The sequence below is a fragment of the Benincasa hispida genome, chromosome 11 (assembly GCF_027475165.1).
Source record: "Benincasa hispida cultivar pf3 chromosome 11, pf3_genome.v1.1, whole genome shotgun sequence".
Lineage (NCBI taxonomy): Eukaryota > Viridiplantae > Streptophyta > Magnoliopsida > Cucurbitales > Cucurbitaceae > Benincasa > Benincasa hispida.
In genome coordinates this window covers 2,977,213-2,990,387 of record NC_143488.1, presented here as the reverse complement: position 1 = coordinate 2,990,387, position 13,175 = coordinate 2,977,213, and the positions used below count along the sequence as shown (strand labels likewise).

At 32.8% G+C, this 13,175-nt stretch overlaps 1 protein-coding gene across 1 annotated transcript; it reads right to left on the bottom strand.

Moving 5' to 3' along the window:
• Positions 1-2,656: 2,656 nt before the first annotated feature.
• LOC120091014 (uncharacterized) lies at positions 2,657-8,360 on the bottom strand. Its single transcript, XM_039048795.2, has 8 exons — positions 8,137-8,360; positions 7,974-8,042; positions 7,818-7,886; positions 6,546-6,596; positions 6,370-6,438; positions 5,125-5,733; positions 4,063-4,134; positions 2,657-3,138 (listed from the first exon to the last, which is right to left on the bottom strand). Exons 1-8 carry the CDS (start codon positions 8,251-8,253, stop codon positions 2,905-2,907), a joined length of 1,290 nt encoding a protein of 429 aa, XP_038904723.1. The 5' UTR covers positions 8,254-8,360; the 3' UTR covers positions 2,657-2,904.
• Between the last annotated feature and the right edge of the window lie 4,815 nt (positions 8,361-13,175).

The window sequence follows — 13,175 nt, the reverse complement described above, 5'->3', positions numbered from 1 at the left end:
TCAAGGGTAAGTAAATCCTAATCCTATTTCCTCTTTTCTATTCTATAGAGCATGTTATAAATTTTATGCATAATATTTCTTCTTTGAATTTTTACATTTCTATAAAATAATTAAATTGGATCCGATTCTACTTTTGCTATGATTTGTCAGAAATCATCCGAATTAACACCGAGATTCAATATATATTCCAAATGTTGCCCAATTTTTCACAATTTTTTATCTTTCCCAAAATTTAAAAATAACATTGCAATCTTCTTGAAGAAATTTGGAAAATCTATTTTAATAATTGGATAACCCATTTGGAATTTTGGAAATTCATATCATTGTAAAAACATAAATTATGTTAAAGATTTGAAAAATTACATAATAATTTGATATAATATTTAGTATAGATAATTGAATTTGGAGAAAATTTGCAAAGATATAAGAGTTGGGAATATTAATACAAAATTAGTAAATATCGGTGTGTAATATGGTGAGATGTAACAAGAAGGCTCGAAACAATCAATAAGTTAAAAAAAGCTATTTTTTTAACTAAATCTCAATGGTCGATCTCGAGCGAGATGGACCGAGAAAAACTATTATAACGAGTTTTAAAAAAGAGTGCTAGTTTTGTAATATGAAAACTTAAAAATGTTATTTCTGACAATTTCTCGAAAATAACTCAAGTGACATGAATTTATACTATCAACTTTCAGATTTGAAGTTCAACCTCCTATACCACTAATTGTCAAAAAAGAACAATTATCTTAATATTCTATGTAGTTGTATATAATATAAGACATGCCTCTAAACTAGTTAAGTTGTATTAATTTTTCCAAAACTTTTAGTTTAAGTGAATTGCATCCAAGACTTGGATATGTCTTGCAATCATAATCTTAAATTTAAATGTGTTACAATTTTCTCATCAAATTTCTCGTTAAGAACCTAGATCATAAAAGGTAGAATAATTATGGATGAGATTTGTTTCTAATGAAGAATGGAGTAAGATATTTTGTCCACGGGTCACCTTACATTTAAATGGTTAGTTAGCATACTTAAAAGGAACAAGATACCTTAACCTACATAGTTATATAAAAGAACAAGTAGTTAGAGTTTTGGAATATTTTAACTCATCACAATGAGAGAAATAAGATTTTTTTTCCTCCTAAACCATAAGGTAAGGAACTATGCTTCATGCATGAAAGGAACATTTTTAAACAAAACTTTCTTCTAGTTCAACAATTCAGGACAAAGATCAAACCATCAAAATGGTAATTATACTAATGTTTTATTTATTGAATTATGTTTGAATTGATTTATAAAAAGATCTTGTAGCTATCTTGTTCACTTTCAGTATAATCGTAGATGATCTGACAGTTGGCAAGTGAAACTATAGGAAAAAGTGTTCCTATTTCACAAAGATGAGACAAACAAGATGAGAAAATTCAAGAGCTACTTTAATAATTATTTGGGTTTTTTTTTTAATTGTATTTGATTTTTTTTTTTAAATTGTATTTGATTTCTTACCCTTTCTTAACCATAGTTTTTATCTTTTTGTAAGAAAACATTTGATTTCATGGTCAAATTCCAATAACAAAAATAAATTTTAAAAACTTTTTTTTTAAAATCTTTAAAACTTGGTCTGGATTTTCCTAACATCTCTAGAAAAATATATGACAAAATAAAGATATCATTGGTGGAAGTATCATTTCTAAGCTTAATTTTCTAAGAGTTTCAAACCAAGGTCACGCTTGATATCATTGGTGTTTCCTTTCAATTTCTTTAGTATAGTTCTTACTTATCTTAAGAAAACACTTGAATTCTTAATAAATTCTGAAAACAAAAGAACAAGTTTTTTAAAACCATTTTTTTTCAAAACTTACTTGGTTTTTGAAAACATGAGTAGAATGGATAACAAAACATAAAAACTTATATATGGAAATAGTATTTATAAACATAATTTTCAAAAAGAAAAAAAAAGCTAAGGCTCGTTTAGTAAACATTTGGTTTTTTATTTTGGTTTTTGAAAATTAAGCCTACAAATCCCACTTTCAACTATTGGTTTCTAAGTTTTGTTGACTACATTTTATAAGTATTTTTAAAATAAAACAATATCTTGGAAACTACAAAATAATATTAATAATAATAATAATAAATAAATAGTTTTTAAAAACTTATTTTTGTTTTTAGAATTTAACTAAAAACTCGACCTTAGTAAAAATGAAAATTATTGTAAGAAATTGAGAAAAAATAGCTTTAATATTAAAAAAACCAAAATCAAAAAACAAAACAGCTATCAAATGTGGCATAAATGGTTTCAAGCAGATAATAAAGATAGATTATGACATAGACCGCATAAATGGTTTCAAGCAGATAATAAAGATAGATTATGACATAGACCTTTCCCCTAAAATATCTTTTCAACTCCAATCCAAAGATATTTTAAGGATGATCTGCTGATATTTTAGACAGAATCCAAGAAGGAATCGCCAGTGTTCCCCCTTCATCTTGTCTTTGTTCTTTTCCCATTTCCATTACTTAGTTGGAGCAGCCACTCAACTAAAGAACAAAATCCCCTGCTCTCAACATTCCACCACATGACAAAATACTGAAGCTTTCGGCAGTGAGATCACAAAGTATTGATTTTCCCCCATGCTATAGAATAAGCATTCAGTTTTGGGAAGAAAGGAAAGCAAACATCAGTTGCTTTACTCAGTATATTGACAAACTATTTATAAGGCAAAGAAGATATGAAATACACCCTTTGCAAATCCATATAATAATGCTGAAGTTTCAGTATCCTCCTAGGAATTAATGAGTACATCCTGAGAATCATCTTCTAACATCACATACTAATTATCTCTTAATCTATGATACAATCCTTTCTTAGATGTTTACTTGATTAATCTCCTTGAAGGAACTTCAAGACTCTGCTACTGGAAACACAGACCCGATTTTGTTTCCTAATCGATAGCACTTGATATTAACAGCATAAGGTCCGAGCTTGACATGGTTGTCCTCTCCACCAAGGAAGAAGCATAGTGTATAGAGTGCAACTTCAAACTCAGGGCTAACTCCTATTAAAGTGCTTGAGACAGATTTGAGAACACCATTCCATTCAAACTGAATGGTAAGCAATTGAGTTTCTGAATCAGGCTGCAGGGTTGGCAAACAAGTCGTTAAGTAAGAGACATGTATTAGATTACGCAGAAGAGAATGCTCATCTTTCAGAAAGGTGAGGCAAACTCTTGAGTTTTAAGTGGGAAAAACTGTTCCTATCAAAACTATTGATGAAACAAAACAAATTTAATAGGCTGAAGAATGATAGGTGTTAAAATAGAAAGTAACACTAACTAATCTAGAAGGTTCTTGAAGTATCTACAATATGACTTAAATTTGTAAAGTTGATTTTTTTTAGAAATATCCTAACCTTTCTTTATGCTCCAAGGAATTCTAAAGAACTTTTTAGATAATGATATACTCGTAAAAGTATCTAGGATATTACGGATCCAAGAAAAGCATAGATTTTTTTTTTTTTTTTTTTGTTTGAGCTCCAAGGATCTTATGCTCATAAATAGTAAATATGTTCTCATGTGTAAGCCAAGAAAAGCCAAAGAAAATTAGACAAACTTAGAGTGAGGAAAAGTAGTGAATATTGAGAGAGTGAAAAAGAGTATTCTCTAATGTCCATCTTTGTATTTTTTTAATAAAAGTTTATTTCTTCTAAGTGATTGTCTCTCTTTTGTGTCAATTTCCTCACCATTAACCATATGATGGTTTAATCTTTTATGGAAACTACCAAAAAGTTCAATTCTTTGGCTTTCTGATAAATAAATATATAGTCTCTTTTATAATGCTGGACGGATATGGGGGTTCTATAATCATCTTTCCATTTCAAGACTTTAGGTTTGGTTACATTGTTTGCCCCTGATTAATGCTAAAAGTCAGATGCAGATTCAAATGACATAAGAAAAATCCACTGTGATGATGCAAGACATGCGAATTCACGACTTATTTTTAACATCTCCTCATCAATTACCCGAAAAGAAAAGAAACAAAGTGTTAAGTTGAGTTGCTTACACACTGGCCACGTCGCCGGGGGAAAATGTAACCTTGATAGTCAACACTCCCTTTAGCTTCTTCAAGGTAAAACTACATTTGGAATGAATGAACGTGGACAACAGATATAAGAAAAATAACAAGTTCAGGAAACTCCAGCAAGGAAAAATACTAATATTAAGAAAATGATAGACTGGCAGATTTACGGACAACGTTGATTACCATATTTGTGCATTTAAGATCCCAAGACTCAGCCAACTTCAGATGTTAGAAAAATACAAGGGGGACTAATAAGCCTATAAGTTCAAAGTTTTTATCCAATAGTTGTCTAAGGCTTATACTACAGTGAAACAGAAGAAATAAGCCAAGTTTTTAGAAGACCGGCCATTGGCGAACAAGTTGCTCGTTGCCATTCAGGGGGCAGAGCCAAAAATTTACACAGGGAGGAGCAAACTGTTAGGACCCCCTAACAGGAATAGTACTCAATAATATAGGATAAACTCAAAAGCAATTCAATTATAGAAATATAGGAAAATATATTGAAACATGCTATAAACTCACAAACTAACAAGATAAACCCTAGCCTTTCGAGAGGGCTAGTCTCTCCCAATTTCCCAAATGGAAATTCCCACCAAATTCTTCACTCCCTCCTACTCCTTCTATTTATAGCCATATTCACTAACTAACTTCCCATCTAATTACTCTTATACCCCTTACTAATACCAATATCAATATTCTCCTAATAGTCCTACTATTTCTATACAAGGGCCTTACACAAACTTGACTTTTTATATTTTTAGATGTATATATAATCTTTCAATTTTGAAATTAGGAAAAGAAAAAAACCTCAAATCTCGACTTTTTATGCTTAACTTCTTAATAAAAAATGAGCAAGAAGGGGGAAATTTTCCTCTCTCATTCTGCCCCTGTTGCTATTCCCTTACCGAATGCATGAAATTAAGGCCTCAGCATGAATGGATAGATATTATACGGACTGAGTATTTCAAGCTTAGATTTCAGGCATTACCAGTTTTATCTTTTGTGATAGCTCGTTAAAGAGAGGAATCTCAGAAGGGCACTAACCTGAAGCCAGTTGTGAAAACCAGAAACCTCTTGTTCTCCTCGTTGCTTGATTTCTCCAACAAAAACATGCTCAAAAGCAGAAGAGGAACCAGATGTTCCACCCCGACCATAAAGATCAAACCACAGGGTAGTCAGTAAATGTTTAAAATCTTCATAGTTATAGGGTGCAACTCCCTTGGATGAAAGATACTTGTGAAGGTACTTAATTGGTGCAGTCCTACTAATTTCTTCAATGAATGCTGCCTGCTCTTGCCTTTCCTCAGGTGTCACAACTTCTTTGCTCCCTTGATTTGGGTTGTAGTTATCAAGTAGAGAACAAAAACGTGAAAATGTTGGCTTCCTAAATACGTCTTCGCTAACCCAACTAAAGAGGCTTCCTTGTGCCATATCTTCCCTTCCACTAACCCTCTTCCCTTCACCGCAATCAATTTTGTAATCTTTTCCAGGTAACAAACGATTTAAATCAAGTTCCCAAAGCTTGTTACATGCAAAGGACAAATCAGCAAGCTCATCTTCTGAAGGTTCTAGCTCAGCACCAACTTCCACCTCATCAGAGTAATTTTGTTCACTGGCAGGCCGTTTGTATCCTTCCCAACTATCTTTTTGCACCTAAAAATTTGTGGCACGAGTAAATTTCGGAGCAAATATTTTAAGTCCAAGCAACTACCATGAAACCTAGTAAAAAAAAAAAAAAAAAAACTGAAAAGTTTGCCCAGAATTAGGTGAAAGGACCACTTTTGTCAAAATGAAAATAAAAACATAAGCAAACATAATATTGTATTGGAAACATCACTGATCCTCCAAACAGCAGACTACCACACAGATGATAAGTAAGAAGATCGATCCCAAGATGAACACCCTTTGCAGATTAAGTATGTTCGGCAAAGGTATAATAAAAATATCTCACACTCGAGATTTATTAACCATCGTTAAAGCTATTGGACACCCAATTATATAGAAAAATAGAAAACTACCATAAAGGCCCATGATTATCATGCTTACAAACATTGCGTGCTTCAAGAGCCAACCCAATGATTCTTATCGTTATGTTCTTAAAGTATTTGATTCAGACATTCAAACTCGATTACATCTTGCCAGAACGCTAAGGCTCTCGTTTATGTATAAAGAACTGTAGTTTTGCTTCGAGTTCTCTTTCAAGGAAGTATTTAGACTAGCTAATCATATAAAACAACACACCCAACATGTATTTTGTGAAAAAGTTTTTTGTATGGTAAAATAAGTGACCTTGTGCTGTCTCCTAGGTGGCTTTTTGTGGACAGTCTCCCACCCATCATTTTTCTCCTCAGAGCTCTCCTGTACAATACAGTTAACATAACACCATTAGAATATATGAGTGAAAAAAACCGAGTGATTTCACTGAATAAAAACAACACTGAGAAATAAAGAACAAGAAAAGCGACCTCTTTATCCCACTGGTTTCTGTTGTAACCATGCTCACGACCATATTCATTCTGTTCATGCATTTGGTTTGTGAGTCAGCAATATATCAATCAGAGTGGAGGAAATGAAACTGCTATTAGGACTAAAATACTCAAAAAAAAAAAAAAGATGTAAACATCAATCCACATAAGTGAATTTAATAAAAGCAACTACAGTATTTATCATCACTTGAAGGAAAAGTACTCTTTCTAAAATAAGCTACATGAGTGATACCAAGATAAGAATTAAATCATAAGTCATTGTAAGAGGCTGAAATAATGAAGCATTACTCCATAAACGTATGAGAATAACCCACAATAGGTAATTGATATTTAAATAAATAATCAAGAAAAGTATATTAATCTTCCCAACACAGGGCATGTAAAAAAAAGATAGAGTTTTCGTTCTTTTATCCTCAATAAATAATATCTTCAAGACTGAGAATATATACAAAACCACTTGATGCCTCAGGGGAAGGTCATCATACGACTGCATTTATAATAAAATATGAATGAGATTTGACGTTCAAAACAGTTAACACGGCCCCAAATTGATTAAAAGTTGATAAGATCTTGGTTACATATATAAATAATGATAGCATTTCCGTTCTTACAAACTGCGTTAGGTAGAAACCAAAAGTTTTCTCTTTGTTTTCTTTAATGATATTATATTTTCCTAATAAATAATGGTATCATGTTAAGCCCCTAAGGGTGGCCCCATTGGCAAGGACTTGGGGTCTCAAGGTCACATCGGCTTAGAGTTCTCAAGTTTGAACCTTCAAGTGAGCTTAATACCAAAAACATTTGATGTCTTCTGAGTCAGGGCCTTGGGGCAGGCACGGGTGCTTCCGGGCTCCGATTATTAAAAACATGGTATTATAGTGTTATCCCATATACTAAGCATATTCATTACATCTCAAGTAATTAGCATCAAAACCCCACCCCCCAAAAAAAATATTGATGTGACAGCTTATTAATAACCGTTGAATATAGATTCAAATATCTGCACACTCCTAGTAACCATTAAGTACGAATTCAAAATACTTCGATAGTTTTTCTTACAAGCATTCAACATCGTAATTTTTCAACTTCTTAATACTTAGATGAAACATCGAAATGAATCTAAGCTTTCAAAATGCTTAAATATCATTCAAAGTAAACAGCATTAAAGCGTCTTGAGAATAGTACAATAATGAGAAGAACAAAGAAAAAACGATCTCAACTTCTTGGAATGGTAAAGTAAACAGATCGAACCTGCTGGCGTTGACCAGAAATCCTCGAACCCTGAACCTCCCACTCCTCACGCCGTGAAAGACCCTCTTCCTGAAAACATCAATCAACAAAACCCAACATTTCAATCCCACATCAAACCCAATCCAAATCCAGAATCGATCGGAGCCCAAAACAAACCTCATTGTCCCTCCGATTCCGATCATACCCATGTCTCCGATCTCCCCCATCCTCATCCCCAGTAACCACCTGAAGAATTTCAACACTAAATCATTACAAACCCTAAAAGAAATCGAGCCCCAATTGCTCAATAGCGATAGTATTTCTAAACTCACTGACTAACCTGAGCCCAAGTGGATCTGGATCGTTCGTCGCGAGACTGAGAAGCCGATTGTTGATCGCTGTTGTCGCCGTCGTTGCCGATTGCGACACCTATGAGACCCTTGATTAAACCCTCCATTTTTGGTGTTTTTTTTTTTTTTTTTTTTTTTTTTGAGATGCAGAGCTATAGAGAGAGTGTGATAAGATAGTAATGAAGAAGGTAGTTGAATAAAAGGAAGGTGATTGAAGATGGCGGGTAATGGTAATCTTGAAATTAAAAAGAAATTGCCACGTGGGTGATTCTGATTGGCACATCTTTCCATTGCCGACACAGCTGGGTGGATATAAATTATTAAATTATAGTAATGTATGCGTTCACTTTTGCAATAGTGCCTTTTCATCTATAATTTTGTTAAATCTCTCCATATATCTTTTGCCATAGCAAAGGTTCATAAGCAGGGGTATTTGTTGGTCGGGTTAAATTAGATTGATGGATTTTTTTAGATCTAATCTAATTGTTCAGGTTAAAAGTTTTTTCAACCCACGACTCGACCCAACCATGAAATACTTGAGTTGGGTTGGTTTGAATTACTATGTTCATTTATTTAAATTTTTGTTCTAAAAAGAAGTAAAATATTAATACGTAAAAATTAGATTTAATTATTTTCATATAATGAATTAAGATTACTAACTCAATTTTAATTATATAATGAAATTTTTCTTTCCAAAGTATTAAAAAAAATATATATTTTTAGGATTTGGTGGAGAATAAATTATCCAAAAAAGAATAAAACTAAATAAAACCAACATAGATACATGTGTTGGGGTTTGTACCCTAAAGTCTCGGGTCCTGTAACTTCGTTCCTGACAGAGATTTCCTAAAACCTGATCTCGAAGTGTTAACGTCTCGTCATATAACTCCGTTCATGACAGAGATTTCACTTCACTAGGATGACCATAGGTAACATGACCTCAATCTTGGGAACACCTGTCATTGAGGGCGGTCCTTTGATTTGCATGGGTGCGAGTGGTCAGAGCGCCGACTCAAACCTACCACTTTGGGGATTCGTCTAATTTGGGAGTTGGGAACTCAACTTCACAAGATGGAGTTCACTCCTTCCCCAAAGCAAGGGTAAGTAGATAGATTGCTCTCTTAAGGGCTGATCCCGGGGCTTGAACGATGTGGCGCCACACACCTTCTTATGGCCCGAGAGGTGTTCACACATAGTAGAACTATGTTGTATTGTTCATTAGAGGGATCAGTGGTACTTAAGGAGTAAGATGTAACTACAGGGGCAAAACAATAAATTGGTCAGCTGTACTTACGAGCATCTATGAAGGGTCATCGTACTGATGATTGATTATATCCAATGGACATAAAAATATATTTATGGTAAGAAGAGTTCAACTGTCGGTCTTTAGTGAAATGTCAGGCAGTTAACGAATGGTGGATATCGTGGCTAAAGAGTTTAGTCAGTTATTCACGTACCATTGAAGCTTTGAGCCATAGGTCCATAAGGTCCCCTTGGTAGCTTGGATACAAGTTGAGAATCAGTTTTTGGGTCAGTTTGAAATGTTCAAATTGACAAGAGGGAGCTCGATTATATATGATATAATTGAACTAGTTAATTATATATGATATAATTAACATGTATGAGATATATTAATTTGGAGGAAATTGGATATAAATATGATTTATATCTAGTGGAGGAAAAATACTATAATTAATATATGATATTAATCCATAAGTTATAAATATAATGTGATTATATTCATTGTCTATTAATTGGACAGTTAAGGGATAATAGGTCGGTGTCTCTTCTGTTTTCATAATGGATGATTCAGTTGAAGAATCGCTTTGAGACGCTTAAATAGCTCACGGTGTGTTAATCGTTGAATGCACGGACATAGTGTTGAAGTGTGTCATCGCTTAGTAAAACCAATGCCTATACAATACTGCTGAGCGATCGCTTACCTATATAATAGTGCTGAGCGATCGCTTAACGCTTACACCCGTGCGCGCTATTTACTAAACGATCGTTTACCTTTTCCTAAGCGATTATTTAGCGTTCAATATTTACTAAACAATCATATAGACGATCGCTTAGCTTTTCCTACACGATCGTTTAGACGACCGCTTACCTTTTCCTACACGATTGTATACTTCACCTAAACGATCAAGCATTTTGTCTATACAATAGACGAGTCTTTTTCTCACTTGATTGATCGTTGTATACGATCTCCTTTCCTCCTTCCCTCTACCAAATCCGAACAAAGCCCACCCTTTGGATTCTCATTCCGAGAATACTAAGGGCTCTGAGTGGCGGTGTCATCCCCATTTTCTTCTGTTCGTGTGGAGACTGTTCAAGATAGACGATTGGGATTTGCTGAACGATAACTTACCGTTCCAGCGAAAGCGAGATTTGCTGTGAAGAATCAGTCTTCAACTGATATGATCTCTCGATCTCTTATTTATTATTCCTTTGAGCATGCCAGTTATTTAGCGTTATGAATGCATATTATTATGTTTGAATGTATATGTGGAAATTTTGTTACAATGAATTGGAAAGATCCGCTTTCGCTCGTAGGTACTCTTGAATAAGAGTTCCTTCAATATGTATATATAATTATATCATAAGGGAAAAAAAAACTACATTTTAAAGTTAATAAAATTCGTGTTGGTTTGGATTAGTTTGGATAATTTTAGGTAAACCCATAAACTCAACCCAAACCATAAAGTATTCATTTATTTGAACCTAACCCAACCCAATCGAAACTGCGTGAATTAGGTTGGGTTGATCGATATTTTTGGATCATGAGGTTTTTTTAATACCCCTATTCATAAGTTTGATTTTAACAAGAATGTGTCTTTTTACATTAACAAATGGTGTGGGGAAATTGAACTATCAAACTTAAAAAGGTTGTGTGAGTTTGTAACTACTAGCTAGGTTACATCCAAGGTTTTAAAATGTCGAGGTCTCAATTTTATGAAAATGTCGAGATCTCAATTTTATGAAATGTCGATAAAAATATCGTAAGATGTCAATGTCAATAGATATTTCTAAAAAAAAATTATAAAAACAACAAAGTCTTTTTTTAAAAAAAAAAAAACTTAAACATTATAAGCTTTTTAAACAAGTCAAAAGTTATATTGTTTATATTATATTTCATTTTGTTGCTTATTTTTTATGTTATATGATTTTTTTATAATATAATGAAATGTTGATTCACCACTTATATAGATGTCAAATTTATGAAAATATGAAAATACCGATATAAATATTTACATGTAAAATTTAATTTAATAATTACATAAGGTTTGACAATATATATCTCTGACGATATAGTTACATAAGGTTTAGTTAATTCATTGGCTCACTTTGAATTTTGTATCAACATTTTAAGACCTTATTTTGCATTTAAGCATTCCAAATTATTTGTCCACCTTTTCAGCTCAATTATGCCCCCATTGTTGTACTCTAACAACAATTAAGGTATAAGAAATCGGATCTTCAATCTCAAGAATAGAAAAAAAATTAGAAGGTGGTATCAATTATCATTGAGCTAAGCTTACTTTAATAGCCACCAATTGTTGTTGAATGTAAAGATCATTCGATTTTTTATTGAATTATAAATTATTAAAATACCATTTTAGTCTTTGTACTCAAAAATTGTGGTAGACGTGTTTAAATAATAGTACGTATAATTAAAGAAATTAAAATAAATAAATAAATAGTTTTTCTTGATTAATTATTTGGTGAAGTTCTGGTTGATGCTTTTTTATTCTTGATTTTGATAATTTAGTGAAAAATAGTCCGTTCGAAGAAACACTATCTTTTTATTTATAGAAGTTATTGTCAATACTTTGATTACTATATTGAGAATATCATTTTCAGTTGGTGTCTTTACCCAAAGGTTAGACATCAATGTTATGTTAGATATCTTGTTAAAGGGGTCCATCATATATGTGAAATTATTTTGTTATATTTTAATTGTGAGTATATATTTTGTTGTTTATTGTTTCAGTTGGTCTTACTCAAATATCTGAAATCTGAGTTCAATCTCTAACTTGAATGGATCGAACTTCATGATTTGGAAAGAACTTAAAGATACTTCTTGGGTGTATGGATTTGGACCTTGCATTAAGGATCAAACCTACTTCTACTGAAGAACAGTCAAATACGACTAATATAGAAAAGTGGGAACGGTCAAATCGCATGTGTCTGATGATCATTAGGCACTCCATTCCGGAGTCTTTTTGGGACTCTATCACAGAAAGTGAAAATTCCAATACGTTCCTTGCACAAATTGAGAAATATTTTGCTAAAACTGAAAAAGGGGAAACAAGTAGTCGTTTGACTTCTCTAACTTCCATAAGGTATAAGGGCAATGAGAACATAAAGAAGTACATTATGGAAATGTCCAATCTCGCATGTAAATTAAAGGCACTTGATATCAAGATAAATGAAAATTTATTCATCAATCTGGTACTTGTCTCTATTCCTGTACAATTCACTCAGTTTAAAATAAGCTATAATACTCAGAAGGATAAATTGAGTATTAATGAGCTTGTCTCACAATGTGCAAGAAGAATATAGGATTAAGAGAGAAATGACAGAAAGTGCTCATTTGGCAACTGATCTCTTGGTAAGAAGAAAAGGAAATCTACGGATGTTGTAGACGGGACATATCAGTAGAATAAGAGCAAGAAATAGGTTACTGAAAATCCTTGTTTTTTCTGCAAAAATGAAGGTCACTTCAAGAAAGATTGTCCCTATTACGCAAAGTGGCGTATAAAGAAAGGTAAACTTCTTACTTTGGTTTGTTCTTAAGTTAATTTAGCTTCTGTATCTACAGATACTTGATGGGTAGATTTTGGTGCTACTACTCACATAAATATATCTATGTAGGGTTGCCTGTGGAGCCAGCCGCCAAGTGATGCTAAAAGATTCATCTATGTGGGTAATGGAAAAGCAATTCCAGTTGAAGCTATTGGGAATTTCATATTATGTTTAAAAACTAGTAGTTATTTGATTTGAATGAGACTTTTATTGTACCATC

What these genes read in the sequence shown, in the direction of transcription:
- LOC120091014 (XM_039048795.2), bottom strand. Translation starts at nt 8,253, where the DNA reads ATGGAGGGTTTAATCAAGGGTCTCATAGGTGTCGCAATCGGCAACGAC. An exon ending in CCAGATCCACTTGGGCTCAG is followed by an intron (nt 8,043 to 8,136) that starts GTTAGTCAGTGA and finishes GAAATTCTTCAG; the next exon opens with GTGGTTACTGGGGATGAGGA. An exon ending in CACCTAGGAGACAGCACAAG is followed by an intron (nt 5,734 to 6,369) that starts GTCACTTATTTT and finishes ACAAATTTTTAG; the next exon opens with GTGCAAAAAGATAGTTGGGA.